The sequence below is a fragment of the Tursiops truncatus genome, chromosome 4 (genome assembly GCF_011762595.2).
Source record: "Tursiops truncatus isolate mTurTru1 chromosome 4, mTurTru1.mat.Y, whole genome shotgun sequence".
NCBI lineage: Eukaryota > Metazoa > Chordata > Mammalia > Artiodactyla > Delphinidae > Tursiops > Tursiops truncatus.
This window is the reverse complement of record NC_047037.1, coordinates 75,734,360-75,756,271: the sequence shown is the minus strand read 5'-3', so window position 1 is coordinate 75,756,271 and position 21,912 is coordinate 75,734,360. Positions and strand designations below refer to the sequence as shown.

The window sequence follows — 21,912 nt, the reverse complement described above, 5'->3', positions numbered from 1 at the left end:
CAGGGACGACGGCTTTTCCTATCCTCCACAAGCAGCACTGGACTCTGCCATTTCCAGGCTGTGTGATCTGGGTCTTATTAAGTTCTCTGGGCCGCCACCTCATCCTCGAAGTGTGGAAAATAAAACTTACCTGAGCTGAAGGAGATCTTGTTTCTAAAGTTCTAGGCACAGAGCAAGCCCCCCAAATTAACTGCTTTCCCTTACTCTTTGACCCTGACCATGTCGCACTCCACTCAGACTTCTACCTGGCCTGGGGGCCAAGTTCACACCCGCGGACCCCTGCTCAGCCATGCTGCAAACTACAACTCCCAGCACGCACTTCTCCCCGGCAGGCTCTGCCAGCGCGGTGCGCATGCTTTGGCAGACGTGGCACCGGGAACTCGGAGGCGGGGAGCGGCTGGGAAGTGGCGGAGGTGGCTGCCCCCGGCGGAGCTGCGGTCGCGGGAGCCCGAGTGGGGACCAGAACCGGCCGTGGGCAGCTGCGGCGGGGATGGCGCGGGTCGTGCCGGCGTGGTTGCTGCTGCTGCTGGCGGTCTGGGTGAGGCTGTGGCGCTGGGGTCCGGGCCGGGACGGCACGTGCGCCCGGCGAGGGTCCGAGTTCCCTGCTCCCGGCCCTCCCGGGACGTGCGGGGAGATAGATGCCTCCGGGCGCCTGGTTGGGGGTGTGCGTGCCGAGCAGGCGGGGACCCGGTGGCTGCGGGGGAGGCAGCCGGGCGATCGCCGTGCACTCGCAGCGGGGTGCTCCGGGGCTCAAAGGTCGAAAGGAGCCCGGGGTGGGGGACCCCGGGGGCGCTGGGCGATCCCTCGCGAGGGTGGGGGGCTTACGCCGCGGACACAACTTTGCAGGGGCGCAGGTCAGGGGGCGGCCGCGGGCTAGGGCCGGACGCCGGCGGCTTGCGGGGGTGCTGCACCCCAGACTCCGGGCCCTGTACCTGTGTGAGTACGGGGTAAGAAGGGGGTGCTTGCCACCAGCACTGCCGGAAACCTTGTTCTGGAGCCAGCCACCTAGTTCTTGGTTTCGGCTCTGAGCAGCCGCGAACCTCCAGTCACCACGTGGATCTCCGCCAGCCGGCCAGGCTTGGCGGGGCCGGGTGGGGTCACCGCGGGGGAGTTAAGCTCCTTCACCCAACTGAGGCTGGCTGGAACCTCAGCCACTTTCTGGCTTGTGACGCGGCCTATCGTTTAATGTACCTGACTTAATCTTCTCATCCATGAAATGGGGACGCTTTAAATACCACTCTAACAAGGTTGCCAGGAGGGTCGGATGAGAAATCGGAGGACGTAGCTCTAAACTGCAAAACCGTACAGGAGTGGAGAAGGGGTGGGCCAGGGTGATGGGAGTGCAGGCTCTCCGGAGGAGTTTGCTACCCTTGTGGGGTGGGGGAGAATGCCGCAGGGCATCCCTGAGAGAGGTTGGAATGGGTGTGTCCACAGCACCCAGGGCCCCGGATTTGGCCTTGGTGTTGCTGTGGGTGTGTGATAGGATAATATGGCCTCCTTCCACACCTAGTATAACTTCTGGTCTGCCTTATTTTAGGACAATCTTGGCTCCTTTTTTACCTGAAGTTCCTGAAGGGAACCTCCTGCTGCTGGCACTCTCTCCAACCCAGATTTTACAGGTTTTTTCTTTTGGGTGTGGCGAGGACGCTGGACGAAACGTGAGGAGAAAAAAATGGAGTGTGGCTTGAGTTGCTTTAAATACTTCCATCTCTCAATACCCTGACCTTCTGGGTTCGCCAGTGAGGAGTGACCCTGTATTTTCTAGTTGTATGAAAATGGGTGGGAAAGGAAGGTCCTTGCTCCTCTAGATCTGACCATTCTCTTGGAGAGAAACGAGGCTGGAGTGGGGCAGTGTCACTTCCCGAAATCTAGGTGTGTTTGATCTGTTTGTATTCTGTTCCTGCTGCCGGTTGGTCTGGACTGGTTTCTAGGCCAGGCAGGACTGCTGGACTGTGCACAGGGGGCCATCTCCAGTGCCACCCGCTATCAGGTCTTTGCACTTGGGCTGTTTTAGGAGGTCCTACTTTCCTCTCTTCTTCCCCTTTCCTCTCCCTCCTGTGAAAATAAAAGGCTTGAGACTCAGACCAGAAAGAAGTTTCATTCAGCAAACATTTATTTATCAACCCCGTTGTTTGGCTGGCACTGGGTTGGATTTTGGGCAGGGAGCAAAACACACATTGTTCCTGCCCTCTGGTGTTGCCCTGCGTTGGGCAGGGGAGTCAGTCCTGTGAGCAGATAAAGACAGAACGGTGAGTGCTGATACTTGAAGTTCTGGGAGCACGCCTGAAGGGGAGCCATACATTAATTTAGAGGGAGGTCAGCCATGACTTTCCTAAGGGGTGGGTTGAGCCCTCAGGAGGGGCTGTGGGAGTCCTCTAGGCAATTGAGGTCTGCTGATGCCCTCCACCTGGAGGTACGGAGAGTGGGTAGGTTTGCTGAGAGCCCTAGAACCTGGGAGGCCTCAACAAGGAATTGACATCTTCTCCTTTCCGCAAGCCCAAGATTGACTTAGCAGGTGTGAGCTTGAGATGTAGGGTCAGTGATGAGTGGCAGGTGGACACCAGGGTGGGCCTTTGTAAATATAAACTCTACGTCCATCTGATAAGGGTTCTGCAGCTCCTGGGAGTGGATTGGATTTCTTTGTCCACTCAGTATTTACTGGGGGCAGATACACGCAGAGCACTGGGCTGTGACCCAAGAGATACAGAGAAGTGTAAAGGGGTCTACAGAGATTCATGGACAGGGGTGTACACCCACCACGTTTTTTACAATAGCAAAAATATGGAAGTGGCTTAAATGCTTAACAACGGCAGCATGTTTAAATGATTTCTGGCCCTATCCATACCACGGAAAGTCATGTTTATAAAGAATATTGGTATTTACTACAATGCTGGGTTTATTATCAAAATATGTTATGATGCTTATGAAGAATATCTAAGGCATGGAGAAGTATTTGAGTGTGATAATTAGGGGAAAAGCGGGATACAAAACTGAATCCCAGGGTGGCTGAAGATAGCTACAAAAGTGTTTGAGGGATTAGCAGTGCGTCAGAATGTTTACAGTGATTGTTCTGGAAGGTGGAGTTGTGGGTGACTTTTGCCTACTTCTTTGCTTATGCTTTTTTGGTACTTCCCAAGTTTTCTATATGAATGTGCATTAGTTTTTGATCAGAAAAAGTTAGTAGAGGAACTTTTAAAAAAGTTTCTTTGGGGACTCGCAGCCTTCCACACTCTGGGGTGGAAACAGCGCTAGTCAACACTTGGGACAGGTTAGTTCCAGCCCTTCCAGGCTGGGTGTCTCTGCCCCGGGCCTGCGGCTGGGGAGGCCAGGCTGTCCTGTCCCTACCCCTGCAGCCGACTGCCCCTTCCTGCTGTCCCACTCAGCTCCTTCCTGCAGCTGACCCTTGCCCGGGGCCATCCATGCTGATTGTTGTATAGTCTCCATCCAGAGCTCGCTCAGAGTGGAGTAATGTCAGAGCTGGAGAGGACTCAGCCTCACCCAGCTCAAGGGTTCCATTGTCAGGCTGAGGCCTGGAGCTGGGCTGTGATGAAGTTTGCACTGGTTCACGGACAAATTGGAAAAATAACAATGGTGAATGGCTTTTTTTTTTTCATGATTCCAAATATTTCCGGTTTAAAAACTTCATTTCTCTGACACGGTGTCCATATTGAGGGAGTGCATGTGGGGGGGTGGGGGGGGGTGGAGGAGTGGTTTATAATGTCCTTTTGAAAAAAATGAAAGCAGTGATAGTATATTGTGATTTTATTAAAAAGTCCTTTAATTGATAAAATTTATTTTAAAATATATATGTAATACACACTACATATTTTTAAACATATACTTTAAATACATGTTTAAAAATATATCCTGCCAATCTGTGAGCTTCAGAGGTCTGAGAACTACTGACCTAACTCAGCTCCCTGATTTTTTTTTTTTTTTTTTTAATTTTTATTTATTTATTTGTTTTTATTTTTGGCTGTATTGGGCCTTCATTGCGGTGCACGGGCTTCTCATTGCGTTGGCTTCTCTTGTTGCGGAGCACGGGCTCTAGGCGTGTGGGCTTCGGTAGTTGTGGCGCGCGGGCACGGGCTTAGCTGCTCCGCGGCATGTGGGATCTTCCTGGCCCAGGGCTTGAACCCGTGTCCCCTGCATTGGCAGGCGGATTCTTAACCACTGCGCCACCAGGGAAGCCCCCAGCTCCCTGATTTTAAAAGAGAAAAGTAAGGCTTTGAGAGGGAAGGGACTCACCCACTTGAGGCCTAGTTTGTAAAGACAGAGTGGGGATGGGAGCCAGGCCCCTGAATTACACATCAGCGTTCTTCCCCCTCCATCTCTGTCGTGCCAGCTCCCACCTGCTTCCCTCCTCCCACTGCTCAGGCCTCTGCCCCAGAGGGTGGCGTGAAGCTCAGAACTTGATGGCACAGTGGGTAGGGGTGCAGGAAGCAGCAGACGTTTGCCCTGGTCTCTCCTGCAGAGCTTTTAATGTACACGTATTTAGGTTCTACACCGCTATATATTTAGTAGGCTTTTGTGGGCTGGCATGAGAGCCCAACTGCCATTGATAATGCTGCTTGGAACCTGGAGTGCACTTTTCCCACAGAAGTAAACACATTACAGAGGAAGTTTTAAAACAGAACTGGCACACGAGTTGGAATGACTGAGTGCCGTAGGAGTGGCAAACACAGTGCTGTGGATTCGGAGCAGGGTCATGCTCTGGGGCACCAAGGGGCCAGAGAAGGGCCGCAGCTCATGCCTCACAAGGAAGGCAGACTCTGTGACAGCGGGGATCCTCCCTGTCCCAGCACCTCGCCCAGACCTGGCGTGCAGTCACCCCCCGTCTGTGTTTGGTTGAAGGAATTAGTGTTGCAGGCAGGGAAGCCAAGACAGAAACGTGGGCAATGAGGAGTGATGGGCCGGGCTGGATGGAAGGGAGGATTTGAGGGTGGGGTTGGGGAAACGAGGCTGGAAAAGTGAATTGGAAAGAATCTTAAATGCCTGACAAAGCTTTAGGGACTTGATTCTTTAGGCAATGGAGAGATATGATGAAAACGGCCCTTTCACTAACAAGAGCAGTTACGCCACAGTGGAGGGTTGGGTTGGAGCGGGAGAGACTGGATTAGTTTTCCCAAAACAACACTTTCTTCCTGTTACTTTCTTCTCTGTTATCTACAAGATGTAGTCCAGTGCGATGGTATAGAAAGAACATGGGCTTTTAGCCAGCTAGACACTCAGGAGCTATGTGACCTTGGGCCCTGACTGTTTTCTTGTTGTCAGTGGTGGTAATGATACCCATCTTGCAAAGCTGAAAGGATCAGAAATAATACAGGAAGCACCCAGCACACTGTGTGGCACGTGGACGTGCCCACTAAGTAGGAGCCACAGCAGTCACCTCAGATCGTTGGAGAAGGGGCACCCGGAAGCCAGTGAAGGGCCAGAGCGGGTGTGAGCGGAGGCTGCGAGACACGGCTGGGGGGCCCGTGCAGCCAGGACTCTCCCCGGCACAGTCCCCTGGAGCTGAGCTCCTGATGGCTCCTTGCCCCTCTGCACTGGGCCGCTGCAGAGCCTCTGGATGGGGGGGTGTGTGTGTGTGCGCGCGGGCACGCGTGCATGCGGACAGAGGAACTGAGGATTTAAGTGCTCTGTGTTTCCCCTTTCTTCTGAAAGTGGATCCTCTCTTGAGAATGGAGATACCAACCACACCGCCTCCCTGGAAGGTACGCCCCAGCTTTGTGGTTTTGTTCTGTGGGGCTCTTGTGTCTCCCTTGGTGATTGTGGTAGGTTTTGGAGGCTAAATGACAGTGGACCAGAGAGTGCGCATGGGGTGTAGGAGAGCCTAAGTTCTCCTACGTTGCCGGACTTCCATGGTTTGCTTGCCCCCCGCTTCCTTTTCCCCCACACCTGGTGTCCTAGGTTTCAGTGGGAGAGGGAAGGAGCTCTGTTCCTCCTGCCTGGCCCATCCTGTGGCCCTGACCCAGGCCTCTGGCTAGCCATTTGACCTGGCAACGAGAATTAGAAGACACCTGGTACATTTGTAGAGGGCTTTAGAGTTTGCAAAGCATTTCCACACATTTCACACCTGTGTAGTTTTGAGTCCCACATGAGCTGGGTGAGGTAAGCTGGTTGAGTACTGTTACCCCGAGAGAGGGATGAGTAGGTTGACAGAGCAGGAAGAGAGACCACTGATGGTCATGGCCTGGAAGGGGAGGACATAGGCAGATGAGTGGGTCGCCTGAATGTCTGAGCAGCCTCCTTGGCACGCGCTATTTTCTGAAATCGCAGCACCAGCCGTTTACCTGGGGAGTCCGTGAACCTTGCTCTTTAGCTCCCTGATGGCCTGAGTAGGGGCCGTAGCCAGGCCCTCACTGACCATCCTTCCTGCCCTTCTCATCACCCTCCTGCATGGCTCTAGATAGCTGTCCCCTCTGACCACCTACGTCCAACAGGGCCTCTTTCCACACACCAGTTTATGACCGCTTCTAAATGATTAGCTTTGCAGTCATGCAGTGCGGGGGAGTCGGGGTTGGACACTCAGAAGGAGTATGGGATTAGAATAGCCTTTTTGCGTCTTTTTATCCCCCAAGGTCATACTGAGCCCCCAGGTGGATGTGCGCTCTGTTCCCAGATGGCCTGATGGTGAGCCTGTGCCCTGCTTCAGAGTTCCCCACTCCTCACAGCTGGCTGGGGCAGGGGTAGAGAATCCATCGCCCCAAAGAATCCCACCATTTGTCTAACCCCTTGGCTTGAGCAGATGTCTTTAATTCGTGAGCAGATCCTTTAATCCTTCGCGTGGAAGGTATTAATGGAGATCTAGGTCGAGGGCCTTACATTGGGGCTTAAAACATTAGGGTGATCTAGCTTCTGAGCCAAGATGTGGGCTTGGCTGGAAAGCTCTGTTATAGGGCCAAGTAGGGCAGGCTCCCGAGGAACAAGCAGGTTTGCTGTCATCAAGGGGTCTGACCCGCTGGGTCCTGGGCAGAGTGTTGTACATGCTCCTCATTTCAAAGAAACATGGACCACTGTCTGCATGTTGCACGTGTCACAGATGTTCATTTATTCCACAGATCTTTCTTTTTTGTTGGTGTTTTGTTTGTTTTTTATTTATTTATTTATTTATTTATTTTTGGCTGCGTTGGGTCCTCGTTGCTGCGTGCGGGCTTTCTCTAGTTGCGGCGAGCGGGGGCTACTCTTCCTTGCGGTGCGCAGGCTTCTCATTGCATTGGCTTCTCTTATCACGGAGTACGGGTTCTAGACGCGCTGGCTTCAGTAGTTGTGACACGTGGTCTCAGTAGTTGTGGCTCACGGGCTCAAGAGCGCAGGCTCAGTAGCTGTGGTGCACAGGCTTAGTTGCTCCACTGCATGTGGGATCTTCCCGGACCAGGGCTCCAACCCGTGTCCTCTGCATTGGCAGACGGATTCTTAACCTCTGTGCCAACAGGGAAGCCCCCTTTTTTTTGTTTTTGACAGATACTTCTTGAGAGTATTTTATGAGCCAGACATACTATACCAAGGCATTTGGGACAAAATATAACTAAGATGGACACCATCCCTTCCTCCCATTGCCTAGTGAGAGAGCCACTAATTTATTATTTAATTCAGGTAGTAAGTGCTGGAAGGAGGAAGATAAGGTGGTAAGAGAATGTGTAACAGGGGTCCCTATCCTACTGCAGGGAGTCAGGAAAGGCCTCTCTGAAGACTTATGGACCCTTTCTTAGAAAAATGTTTTTAAATGTATAAAACAGAATGCATAGGATTACAAAAGAAACCAGTGATATGGAAATATAGTTATTAAAATATAATAAATTGTGACAAAATAGTATGTATTTTTTTAATGCGTCATATAAGAAGATCTAGTGGCAAGTTTGATAATTTCTGTAATTTTAAGTAGTGATAAGCATAAACAGTGTTTCAAGATATCTGCAGCAATCCTCTTGTGATGAGAAAATGTGATTTCTGTTGATGGCAAAGTCACAGATACTGTAAGTGCTACTGTAATTAGTTACCTACATTCATAATAAAGGGAAGGCTAAATTTTAGTGAAATTAGTGAAAATAGAGATGTGATATTTCCCCATCCAAATTCATAGACCCCAGTGTAAGAAAAATTATCACCAAACTTGGAAATAAAAGATGATCTAGTGACTTTCTAATGTCACACTGGAGCATTGTCTGGGAAGCCCACTTCAGCGGCATCCAGTACTTTAGGGAATGTCACTTTGTTTATTATTCCTTAGGACCCATACTCTGTAAAGTTAGAAAGGATGCAAATGATTTCTGTTTGGTAGAGAAGAGAGATCCTTCAGGACATTAACCGGCTTGGTATCTCATTTAGCAATCATATCATACCTGTTTTTCGTCGACCACTTGTAAGTTTCTTATAACTACTTCTTTTTTTGGGGGGGGGGGGCGTGCTGCACTGCTTGCGGGATCTTAGTTCCCCGACTAGGGTTTGAACCCAGGCCCCTGGCAGTGGAAGCATGGAGTCTTAACCACTGGACCGCCAGGGAATTCCCTATAACCTCTTTTTAAAATCTTTTTATTAACCTTTTTTTTCTTATATCCTCTTTTGACCAAGCTTTGTCATTTTAGTGGGTCCCTTATTAATGAGTTAATAACCCTTTGAAATATGCTCAGTCTTTGTTTGTATGAGAATTGGGTTTTTAACATTTGAGAATTATACTTGACCCCGGTTTAAGAGCCGCTGAGTGAGCAGGATGTGAGGGTGTGGCGCTCAGAAAGGAGGTCTGGACTGAGGATGTTAATTTAGGGGTGCTGCTCAGGTGGGGGACCCCAGGGGAGGGTGTGGGGCAGGAAGAGAAGATGGACTGAGTGAGTGAGCCCTGAGGAACTCCCGCATTTGCAGGATGGTGGAGGTGGACTTACAAAGAAGATAGGAAGGGTGGCTGGAGAGGTAGAAGGGAGACCAAGCGAGTTCTGCCTGGGTTCAAGAGGCTGAGCAAAACGAGAATGGAGGTGCCCGTTGGGTTATCCATGTGGAGGTCATTGCTGGACCTCCACCAAGAGCCTCTTTGATGGTGGGGGGCTGACAGCTCTGACAATGCTGAGGAGTGGGTAGAAGGTGGGGAGGGAGATGGAACATTCTGGCTGTGAGGGAGAGGGGAGTGGTATGGAGTCCAGGGAGGGGGTTTTTAAGTGATGGAATAATGGCCTTCCAACCTGGCTGTGAATACACCCGTCTTAGGGAGGTATGCGTAAAAATGGATTCCTGGGCTCTCCAGATCCACGAGGTGATTTTCTTCAAGGGGAAGGCCCAGGAATCTGTATTTCCAAAAAGCTTATACTTATTGCTGTTGTGCAACTACAAACTGGAGACATTTACAAGTTAATGTTAATTTTACGTGGTGGACAGTATTTTGCCAGCCAAGGTTGCAGCTTTGGGCCGAGTGGTGTGGCACAACTTCTGCCCATGTTACAAGTCACACACACTGGTGACACTGTGAGGCATCACTTGGCTGAAGCATGGGCCGTTTTTGCGTTTCTCTGCAGGCGTTTAGGGAAGTGTGCACAAGCAGGTAGCAGAGAAGATGGCTCAGGCAGTCATCGAAGCTCTTTCTTGTTGGTTGTGCTCAGTAGCTAGATTGGAAGGGAAAGCAGACTTGCTGGCCTTTCGGGTCTTGTTCTGGGTGGAGCTCTGGGGAGTGGAGAGACCTCGGGGGATACCAGTGGGAAGTGTGCACATTGATGGGCAAAGAGAAGAGCTTCTAATCTGTGCCCAGAAGACCTCTGAGTCCCGGCTCTGCCCTTTTAGACTTCACCCAAGTTGAACTCCTTAAGTTCTTTTTTTTTTTTTTTTTTTGCGGTACACGGGCCTCTCACCGTTGTGGCCTCTCCCGTTGCGGAGCACAGGCTCCGGACGCGCAGGTTCAGCGGCCATGGCTCACGGGCCCAGCCGCTCTGCGGCATGTGGGATCTTCCCGGACCGGGGCACGAACCCACGTCCCCTGCATTGGCAGGCGGACTCTCAACCACTGTGCCACCAGGGAAGCCCTCCTTAAGTTCTTTGAACCTCAGTTTTCACATCTGTAAAGTGGGGATGGTACCACCTCCCACACAGATTGTTTATAGCAGTTTTTCAAACATTTTTACTGCAACTCCTGGAAGAACAATTTTGCATTTTACATTATAATCAAGTACATATATGTCTATATGAACATAACAGATGCAGATTTTTCACCAAAAACAGTCTTGCTGCTTATGGTACAGACTGATGTTTCCTTTTCTCCTTAATTTTTAAAAATTAGTTAATTAATTTTTGGCTGTGTTGGGTCTTCGTTGCTGAATGCGGGCTTTCTCTAGTTGTGGCAAAGAGGGGCTACTCTTCGTTGCGGTGCGCAGGCTTCTCGTTGCGGTGGCTTCTCTTGTTGCGGAGCACGGACTCTAGGCACGCGGGCTTCAGTAGTTGTGACTCGCGGGCTCTAGAGCGCAGGCTCAGTATTTGTGGCGCACGGGCTTAGTTGCTCTGTGGCATGTGGGATCTTCCCAGACCAGGGCTCAAACCCATGTCCCTTGCATTCTTAGCCACTGTGCCACCAGGGAAGCATGGATGTTTCCTTTTTAATGTTATTTTTAAAAATGCTGGTGGTATTTTATAAAAGTGATTTTATGACTTGGCTCTTGGGTTAAGGCCAGAGGGGTAGAAAATGCCGGTTTAGACCCTCAGCTTTAGGGGACTGAATGATATACTGTATGTCAAAGCACAGATTTACCTCATGAGTCATGAGCACTTGAATTGTTATTTTCTTTTCAATTAATGGAGCTTTGAGGCAGGGTTGGGTTTCCGGAGTGGGAATTCACCTGCTCTTCCTTCGTCCCTGCTACCTAATTCTCTGCTCCCTCCACCAGCTCTTCCTCGTTAGCAGGCCCGGCACACCAGGCTGGCAGCAACCCAGAGCCCTCTTGGCTCTAGAAGAGGTTTTCCACAACATTAAAAGCTTTAGGACTTAAGTCCTGGTTAAATGCACTGCAGTTGCAATTTCAGGATAAGAAAACCTGTTTTCATAAGCTCTCAGATCAGTTGTCCTGCCTCTGAACTCTCCCTTGTTGACAGCCATGTTTGTGCTGTGGAAACAGGTGGGAAAACTGTGTAGCCCATGTATAAGGTGTGGCTTTTAAAGGAAGCAAAATATAAGACGTGCAGCTGGCTGTGCATTTATAGGAGCAAGCGGTGAGACGTGTGTGGCTCTAGGAATCGGTCTTTCCATTTCATCTTGGGTCTGAGTCACAGCTCTCTTACCTACTTGCCAGTGACGTTGAGCAAGTTTCTAACTGTTCTTTGTCTCGGCTTCCTTATCTATAGACTAGGTATAATGAAAGTACCTGCTTAATTCACTTGCCAAGAGAATGAACTAGATAGTCACATGAGCAGCTTAGCTGACTCCTGGTCACGCAACAAACACTCTGTACTTGCAGCTCTTATCATTATCATGGCCGCATCCCTAGGCCCTCGATGTAGGGATTAAAGAATCCTCTCTTGGATTCTGTGCCAGCCAAGCGCTTTCCTACTTCTCTCTCTTTCTTAAGCACATTTAGCTCCTCAGCTGTAGCTAGTCAGGGGTCCACATCCCAGGGCCAGGCTTCTGTCTTTCTGTCACTCTCACACACACACAGACACACGCACACACACACAGACACACACGCACACACATACACGCCATCCAGGCGGTGCTTGTTTTTATTTCAAAGTCTGCTGGGTGGTGGACATTTATTTGAACATTGGGAAATATCAGTGGCGAAATCGTCAAACTAGGTTTGAGGTTAGGCCTTATTAGCTCCTTGTGAAGAGGGTATTTAGCCATAGTGCTCAGTGACAGATGCTTAAAATTTGCCCATTTAAGGGGCATAAATTACCTATATTTAAAAATTAGCATTTCTCCCCCCCACCCTCACTCATCAAAGCCATTCTAGGTACGTGTTGCATGCAAAGTTCTTTGCAGATTCTGTATAATAGTTCTTATTAAAAAAACTACACAATGTCAGGTGAGCAGAGGAGTGAGCAGTCAGTCAGCTGGAAGTGAGGAAGGGCAGATAAGCACTGCTCTTACATGGGAAAATGCCCGTGACACTGGATAGATGGCCGAGGATTTCAGGAAGCCTGTGGAAGAGGTGGGGGCAGTATTTGGTTGTATTCTAGGCATCTCTTTTTTTTCTGTCTTATTTTAGGTGTTTTCCCCCTAACTCTAAGTTTGAAATAGCCTTAGAGAAGAGCTGCAAGAAGAATATAAAAGATTTCCATCTGCCCTTCGGCCAGATTCCACAAATATTAACATTTTATCACATTTGTTTTATCATATTCTCCCTCTGCATATATAAAGTTTACAGACATGACTCTCCTTTGCCCCCATAAACACTTCAGTGTTTCCATTCTCTTACATAACCAGAGTACAATGATCAAAGTCAGGAATGTAGCACCTGGCTCGGGACTTAATCCAGAATCACATGTTGAATTTAATTGTCATATCTCTTTAGTCTCCTTTAATCTGGGCCAGTTTCTCAGTCTTTGTCTTTTGGGACCTTGACATTTTTGTTTGTTTGTTTTTGTTTGTTTGTTTTTTGCAGTATGCGGGCCTCTCACTGTTGTGGCCTCTCCTGTTGCGGAGCACAGGCTCCGGACGCGCTGGCTCAGCGGCCATGGCTCACAGGCCCAACCGCTCCACGGCATGGGGGATCTTCCTGGACCGGGGCACGAACCCGTGTCCCCTGCATCGGCAGGCGGACTCTCAACCACTGCGCCACCAGGGAAGCCCGGGACCTTGACATTTTTGAAGAATGTCCCTCAATTTGGTTTTGGATGTTTCGCTTCAGTGCATTGTATCAGGAGACATAAGTTGATTTGACCCATTACTGGTGGTGTTATTGTTGGTCCCTTAGTTGAGGAGGTTTCTGTCAGGTGTCTCAACTGTAAAGTTATATTTTCTTGTGGTGGGGAAATACTTTGAGATTGTTAATTATTTCCATGACGGTAATCAAATGATGGTAAATTTTGTTTCTTTAAGTATTTCTATTGGACATGCCTATTATGGTAAGTTAGAAAAATACGCACAAGGACGAAGCCTTACTTTGATGCATTTTTTCTTCCAGTTATTTTCTGAGCATAATTTTGTGTATAGTTGTAATCATACCATGTACAGTTTGAATTCTATTTTTAAAAACTTAACATTAAAAAAATATCTTTTCATTGCACAATCTTTGAAAACATCGTGTGAATGCACGTTTTATTCTGTTGAGTGGTTTACTCTAAGTAATCACTCCCCCGCTGTTGAATATTTAGGTCGTTTACCATTTTTGACTCTTATGAGTAGGACCGAGCAAGTCATGTATGTGTCAGAATCTCTGCTAATTTCCTCGGGACACATTCCCAAAAGTGGAGTTACGGAGTCGAGGAGCGTAAATACTTTTCAGATACTTGATTAATTGTGCCAAATAGCTTTCCAAAAGAAATGTACTGGTTTAGGCTTTTGCCAGCACTGTGTGGCAGTTGGCTGCCATATTTTAAGAGATTCACTAATGGTGTTTCTCAGTTTTTTTAAGAAAACCATGATCCAAAAATCAAGATTTGCAATCAAGATTGTGAATTATGAAAGCATAGGTATTTATTTCCAAAAGTAAATTATAGTGTAATATGGCACGTTACCCTCTTCAGGCTCTGCCACCGTGCCCCCAGCCTTGGGGTCAGTCACATTGGGAACCAGGAACATGGCGGTGTCTAGGGCAGATCATTCAGGACAGTGAGGGGCTTGGGGGCACATGAGGAGTCGGGGAATTTCCCCTACAGAATCCTAAGAGGGAATGTGTTTGCTGTCTTCAGAGTGTGATAGGCTGGCAGAATGGCTTGGGAGGGGGAGGAACTTGACTTTCTAATGACTGGAGCCATCCAAAATGAAATGGTGGGACACGGATTTCTATGTATTAACATGTTTAGTTTCCACAGCCTTCCGGGCTCCTCTGTACTGCGCAGCCTCAGGAGATTTTGAGGCCTTGGCTCTGGAGGGCTACCTGGAGGCTGGAGATGGCATGTGAGAAACGTTGAGAGGCGTCTCGTATCTGGGAAACCAACCAGCCCAGCTCAAGCCTGTGAACTACAAGGAATGTCCTGGCCTTCTGGTCGCCTGCAGTGGTCCCCTTACTAGTAAAGGGCTGAGGTTGTGGGGAAACTGGAGAGTTACTAGCTAATTTTCCTTTCACTTGTGGGTAGCTGTCACCAGGTGACCAAGATACTGTTAGGAACAGGCATAGTGCAACTCGGGTAATTAGGAGGAACACAGTAAATCAGATCCTTGATAGTCTCGCTGTCTCCTTCCTTGTAACAGTTTATCTAAAGTATAATGCATGATTCAATGATTTGAAATATCCCAACTGGAGCAGATGTTAGTATTTCTTTCTAGTTAAAGCTTTTGTTTCAGTAGGCATACAAGATCTATTTGCATGTGTGTCAGAAAACCCAGAATGATAGTGCCTTAAAGCGACTGTTTATTTCACTCACATAGAAGCTGGAAAGGGTTGTTCTAGGGCCAGTATATCCCTCTGTGGTATCAGGGTCCCAGGTACGTTCTATCTTGATAACTCCACATTTTTAGCAAGTCCTTCTACCTCATTGTCTCAAGGTGGCTGCTTGAGTTCCAGCCATCTTTCCAAATTCTAGCAAGCAGGAAGCAGGAAGAGGCTAAGAAGACTCATACTAGGTGTCTATGAGGGACAGTTCCTAAAAGTTGCCACATAACACTTCTGTTTACATGCCAGGGGCACTTGCTGCAAGGAAGACTGAGAGGTTTGACTTTTAATGTGGGTGGCCACATGCCCAGGGCAACTCAGCAGTTCCTTCATGAGGTGTAATTACCTCACCGTACTTCTCTGGTAGTGGTCATGAAGCTAGGTTTGCAGAATATCACAATTGGAAGGGACTTTGGAAATCACTTTCAACCCCTTCATTTTACAGAGAAAGGAGAGAGGAGACATGGCTTGTCCAAGGTCACATAGTCAGTAAGTATCAAAGCCAGCACAAAACTTGGGTCTCTGACTCTTTCTAACAAACCTCTAGCTCTCAAATACTCAGCCAGCTGGAGTTCTCTGACCTTGGGTTCAAGTCATCTGTTTTTAACCTTATTCCTGGATCCCTTTACCACTAGCTTCCTAAGAGTCTAGACTTAGATTCTGACATTTCAAAACTATTTTGAGCAAAATGTGGGCTACACTAAATTAAACCAGTTTCTTCACAGCTCCCAACATAAGAAGGGTATCTTTTTTCAGGTGACAGAGCAAAAAAGGTCAAGTCCCACCTCCACCCTTTTTCCGTAATGTTAACCTTCTGTCTTCAACTCTTTTTCCTTTAGCAAGTTGCTTTTACATAATAGAATACCTCTGGCTTCATGATCTGCGTTGAATAGTGAATCTATAACGACAGACAGCCTCCCGGGCTATAGAGAATGTGAGGGTGCTGGCATGCGCCCCAGAGATCTGGAGCTTTTTAAAGCTGAGGGTGTAATGTGGCAAGGACTGTTCTCCCTGTTATTTTCCAGAATTGTATGACTCTTTATGTCTAGGCTGGTGGTGATGGTGGGTGAGGTTAAGTGAAGAGAGGAGCTTGTGAGTGTGGTGTGTTAGAGGGACAGCGAGGCAGAAGGGAGCCCGGACCCCTGTACACACCTCTGATTAATGGCAGATCTGGGCTGACTGCCCCAGGGTCCCGAGAAGGGTGGTCGACAACAGGGTGCTCTAGGCTTGCGGGAAGCAGAGGGTTAGTGTAAATCCCTGCTGGGACTCTCCTTGCCAGGGGATTCTGGAAGATTTGGGCTTTTCCTGGCTGCTTTGATGGGCCTGGCTGGGGAAGGAGGTACTTCAGGGAAGGTGGTCCACTTGGGTTGCCCCGAGTCCAAGGAGCTTGTGGGGTGGAGGGAAGCAAACACCTCCGGCCAGGACCCGAGAGGCCCGAGCTCTAGTCCGAGCTCTGCAACTTGACCTACTGTGTGTGACCTTGGTAAGTAAGCTAACCTCCCTGAGCCTCAGTTTCCTCATCTGTAGGATGAGGCTAGTGCCCACTCATCAGGTTATTGTGAGGGGCAAATGGGCACAAAACCTGGAAGGACCGTCCTCCATGTGCTGTGTCCCCGATGGTTGCTGTGCTGACGGGTGATCACTCGAGGTTTTGACGCTGCATGTGTGTACGTGCACATTTCTTCCTGCCTGGAGGTGCTGTTTTGCCTGATTGCCGGCAGGGCCCTGGAGAGGAAAAGGTGGTGCCGTTTCTTCTGTTGCCCTTGCTCTGTGATTTGTCTCACTAATGGTACTAATACAGATAATTACCATGATTGTGTACTGTGTGCCAAGCATTATGTTAGGTTCTCTATGTACTTTTCTCCCCCTCCTTTAATCCTCAGCCAACCCCGCAACCCCGCAGATATCAGTATTATCTTCTCCACTTTATGGGCAGGGAAATGACACTCGTAACATCTGAGATCATTTAGCTATAAGTGATAGTGCCTGGCTTTGACCCCAGGTCTGTCTGACTCCAGAAGCAATGCTCTTTCTGTGGTGTCTGAGGGGTGTGGGGAAACCACAAAGGGAGGAGAGAAGCGTGAGCCTCCAGGCTGGAGGACCATTTGTCTGGTGGGCCCTGAACAGGGCAGACACCTGTTAGGAGAGCACTGCAGGGAGTCTGGAAGGTGAGGGGGAGAAGTCAGTGTCCTCGACCTCATTGCCTGCAGCCGTGGTGGAGGGTGGAGGTGAGGACTTCGTGCCGGGCACCCTGAGCGGGCTCTGCAGAGCGCCTTGCACTCTGATGGGGGAAGGGGCTCAGGGTGGAGGGGGCTGCTTCTCTGATGGAGGGGCCCAGTGTTCTGAGGCGGGTGAGGGGTTGGAGGCTGGGGCGACCGGTACTTTGATGGCGGGGTGGGGGGGCGGGCACTGACTCTGATGCAAGCAGGACCTGGCTTTGGGGGCCTGTATTCCCTAGCAGTAGCGGAAGGGAGCCGTTCTTCCCTGCACCCAGGCAAAGGTTTTATGGATCTCAGCCCAGCCCATGGGGTAGCTCAGCCCTGATGTAAATACTGTTAAGGCTGGGGCAGAAAGAAAACAATTATTGGGGGAAAGAAGGAGTTTGCAGAGGGCACAAAGGGGATATTTTTTCTCTCCTCTACCTCCAAAGGGAAAGACTTAGAATGTAAAGAGCCTGCGGAACCCAGGAACAGTTCCATGGCTGGCTCCGAAGGTGGCTGGCTTCCTTCTCAAACGTTGCCCCATCCCCCCTGAGGGCTTGACAAAGCAGAGAGTTTGTGTATCATTAACATTGTTATAGTTGCCTTAGTTATTGTTGTTAGCAAGGTTTGTGGCTTGTGCCTTATGAAGTCTGCAGGAAGGCTCTTGGCAAGGAGACCCAAGGCTTACTGGAGCTGTATCTTAAGGAAAGGAAGGAGCGTGCACACTGGAAAGGTTAAAATCGACTGAAGTGGAGGAGAAAGGAGAATGTTAAGTGGCCGGAAGAGAGTCCCCTTGGGGTTAGGGGAGGGAGGAAAGGGCCTCGCTCCCTTTGCCCCTGTGGTTGCTTGCTAAGGTGAGGGTCTGTCTAAGGCCAGACACAAGGGCCTTTCCCCCTCCTCTCTCAGGGATCTTACACTGAGCATCTTAGCTCTTTGCACACCAAAGTCCCCTGGTTCCCCCTAGTTCCCCCTGGATCTACCTATCCTATTTTCCTCTTGTTCCCAAATTTTAAAATCCTCTCCCTGCAAATCCTGCCTCTCCAGTGCCCACAAACGTCCACGCAGCTCCCTGTCTTAGGTGGAGACAGCCCATCCTTCTCCCGACCCTGCGGCCGCCTGTGCTTCCCACTGCGTGGGGTGTGCTTCTCTCTGCAGCCTGGCTTCCGGCCGCCCTCCCATCACCAGAATGCTCTCGGAACATCCCTGGGGACTTGGCCCTGACCTACGCCTGCACATCACACCTGATTTCCTGTGTGTCTCCTCCCTGGTCTGTGTTGACCAGGTACCAGGTCTGTGGTACCTCCTACCTTCTTCCCACCTTTCTCCTGGTCCTTCCTCCTCCTCCTCAGCTGAGGGTTTTCCTGACTTCTCCCCCTGGACCCCGACCCCTGAGACTTCACTGACCTCACTCTCCAGCCTGGAGGACACCTGCATTGGGGCGTCTTGTCCACATGTCTGCACCCAAGCTTATTATCACCTTCCTCAACATAAGACAGAAGCCTCTTCTGCTGCTGCTGCTTCCCAGTTCTTCCAGTTTTGGTTCTTGTTCCATTTCTGAGCACAGAATCCTTGGGTCATCTTAGCCTCTACTCTCTCTCTTCCTCACTTACATATGAATAATCATTGAGTTCTGTTGTTTTTCCCTTGAGGCTCTTGGATTGACCCATTTCGCTCCACTTGGGCAGCCACCCAGCAGGTCCCTTCACTCCAGCCTTCTGACGACTGTCCAGTCTGAGACGGGGCCAGAAGGGGCTCTTGAGCCAGGCTTTGAAGACCCCACCCTCCACCCCAGCCTGGCCCCATCTGCCTTCTCCCACCCCTCTCCAGCCCAGACCCTCTCTGACTGCCCTAGGTCTGTCTGGTTTCCGTGGTCCCTCTGGGTCTCCTGAGAGCTGTCATGGACTTACCTTGTAACATGCTCCCAGCAGGGTACCTCTGCAAAGCTCAAGAGCGTGGCAGCCAGTGTGTCTGTCATGTTTATTATGCTGGACAAACAGGGCTTTCAAGGGGCCAGGTGCTCCTAGTCTAGGGGGTGGAATAGGGATGGGACGAGATGAAGAGGAGATGGACCCTCCACAAAGGGTTCTTGACCAGGCCGGCCGCAGACCGTGAGTTTAAGCCCCAGCATCATTGTACTTCTGGCGGAGCTGAAGCTCTCTGCTGTGTGAGGGCGAGCACTGGCTCAGAGGCTTTGGTGGCTGGCTGAAAAGTGGTTTGTTTACTCTGAGAGCGGCTGTTGGTTAGAGGACCTGAGGGACTCGCCGGGCTTTCTAGGAAGGAAGCTGTGGATAAGCCTTGAAACTTGGTGCTCTTGTGGTTTTTGCTGTAGACACTTTGCTGTCGCTTGGCCCAGCTGCACCCTGCTGTGCTACCCAGGCAGGTGGGCACTGGGCCTGCCCTCCCTTCCCCTTTCCTGCTCCCCTGTCCAGAAGTGCAGGTGCCGGCCAGCCTCAGGAGAGCTGGTCTTCGGGTCAGAGTCCTGAGGCACTGGGCAAGGGTAATTGTTTTTCTGACTGGCCAGGTTATTTGAGGATTTAAAACAGCAGTGTCCAACAGATTCTTTTAGTTTTTTCCTTTAACCATGTGCACTGTGCTATGGACCTTTTAGTCTGAAGTGCGTTAGCTCCCTGGGAGCAATGGAATAACGTGATAATAAGGTGGGATGAACTTTTTGGTGAGCTCTCAAGGTCGCTGCATGAGGGCAGGGGGTCCTCAGGCATCATGCACTGCCCTGCTGAGGCAGAATAAGGGAGAAATCATTCTTGGACAGCTCCTCCTGATGGTTTTACCCTGGGGAGAAGGGTAAAGTTGCATCCAATGGCAGATTATATTTAGAAACACTAAAATATGGCCACATTTCCATCTCCTACTCTGCTGAGGTGGAAATTTGTATTATATATTACGGTAACTGATCCTATTAGAGTGCTTTACGATTTATAAAGCATTTTCGATAAGTTACCCCATTTCATCCTCACAGCTGTCCCACAAGGGAGGTATCATTTTCTCCACATCAGATGCGAAGCACTAAGCGTCTAAAAGATTGAGTGATGTTGCCCGGGCATCTTAGCTATTGAGTGGTAGAGCTCAGACTCAATGTGAGACTTCTGACTACAAAGAGGCAGTGGCATGAGAGGGCCTGGGGTCAAATAGAGAGACTGGGGTTCAGATGCTGGACCTGCTTCTTATGAGCTGTGTGACTTTCGTCAGATTATTTAACTGATCTATAAGATCAAGCATATAGGATAATCTGTAGTTGCCTCTTCTTATTGACCACGTTCCTCTGTCCTCTGTCCTTGTTCCATTCTGGGCTGGTTGCTCTGTGGGGTCAGGACATTTGTTCTGGGACTTCTCTTCACCATCAACATGGTACTTCTTGCCTCTCTCCTCTGTTCGATCCCTTGTTTCCTAGGTTCCATGTCTTTCTCATTTTTTATTTATTTCTTGTTTTGGTAGAGCATGAGTTCCAGTTGCTTCCTGAGAATGGGAAATTTGGTGGTAAATTTTTCACATCTGAGACCTTAAGTCTGTCTGAGTCAATCTCTACTCACAATTGACAGGTAGTTTGGCTGGTTATAGAATTCCAGTTGGAAATCATGTTACTTGGGGAATTGTGGAGGCAATGCTTCATTGTCTTTTGGCATGCTGATGAAATGTCCTATGCCAGTTCTGACCCCTGATGTTTTGTGTGTGGTGGTTTTCTTGTTTTGTTTTGTTTTGTTTCCCTTTGGAACTTTCAGCATCTCCTCTTTGTCAGCAGTGTTCTGAAATTTTTCAATGATGTACTTGGTGAGAGTCTTTTTTTTTATTGGTGATGTTGGGCCCTCTCACCTGGAAACTCAACATCCTTCAGTTCTGGGATATTTTCTTGAATTATTTCCTGGATAATTTCTTTTCCTCTGTTTTCTTCTTTTTCTTTAGTTCCTTTAATTTGGCTCTCGCACTTAGTGAATACCTATTATTTGTCTTATCTTGTTCTTCTGCTTTTTGTTTCTTGATCTTTTTGTTTTATTTCATAGGAGTTTTTTCAGTTCTATCTTCAGCCCTATGGAAATTTTTTGTTTCTGCAAGGATTTTACTTTCTGAGAGGTTTTCATCATTCTCTTTGACTACTCCTTTTTCATAGCATTCTATTCTTGTCTTATAGATGCACCATTTTATTTCTCTGAGGATAATAATTTTAGTTGTTTTCTTCTGTTCTTTTTAAGTTTCATCTTTCCATTGTTTTGTTCTCATCTCTGTCTTTGTGTTGAGGGCTTCCCTCAGACGTCTGGTGAATCTTGGTTATCTGTGTGTAATGAAGATCAAGACATAGGCTGTGGGTTGCAGACTCTTGAGTGTGGGGAGGGGGTGGAGGGTACTTGTTTACTGGGAGGGCCTCACAGTGGGTATTTGAATGGGAAGTCAGCTGTTTCATTGGAAGAGTCTCCAAATCACTATCTTTTGGTTGTTTTTCTTATGCTCCTCGGGTAACCTAGAGAAAAATTCTCTAACCTACTTGGGGGGATCAGATTGGCAACATTCTGGAGAAGGGAAGGGAGATGCTGGGGGGTAGGGGCTTAGGGGAGATGGGTGATCTCTAGGTTCAATTTGTCCATACTTCCTCCCACCTTTGCCTGGTGTCTCCTGGCAGAGCTTTTCTTATTCAGTCTTTGTAGATGGTAACCCCTGTGTTTTCTGCTGGCTAGGCAGGGGGCTGTGTGGGTTGGGTGAGGGGATCTGCTGTGAGACAGCTCTTTGTTCAAACATTTAACAACCTCCCCTTCCCTGCCCCTGCTTTTCAGCCCACCTCTCTTCATGCCTGCGGAGGTGCCTGGTACTTCTAGGGCCCAAGGTTTTTCAGGGTTCTCTCTGGGAGAATTGGCTTGTTTCTTGTTGGCTGATCTCCTGAGATCATTGGCTAAGTGGGGAGAGTGGAAAACCCCTCACGCATCCATTCCCACCCTAAACGGGATCACATTAAGAGGTGATCATACTTCCCTGTGGACTTGGGGCTTTGGTGCTGCTAGGTGGGATGGAGTTTTCACATTGCTCCAGTGTGTGGTGTTTGGGTGCAGTGTAGGGTACAGACATTGACCTCCCAGGGAGGTCGTGATTGAAAGGATGGCAAGAATGTCCATGCAGCGTGCTTATGTACCTGTGCAGTCCATACGGCTTCATAAAAAAGATGAAGGGTGAGCTGGTGACTGGAAGTGGTCTGGAAGAGTCCC

General features: G+C 49.2%; 1 protein-coding gene across 1 annotated transcript in view; it reads left to right on the top strand.

The window, feature by feature from the left end:
• Positions 1-371: 371 nt before the first annotated feature.
• The window catches only part of PDIA5 (protein disulfide isomerase family A member 5), a 92,447-nt gene continuing 70,906 nt past the window's right edge, over positions 372-21,912 (top strand). The window contains exon 1 of the mRNA XM_033855759.2: positions 372-538. Coding sequence (XP_033711650.1) covers positions 491-538 — 48 coding nt within the window. The 5' untranslated portion in view covers positions 372-490. The remainder of the gene's footprint in view (positions 539-21,912) is intronic.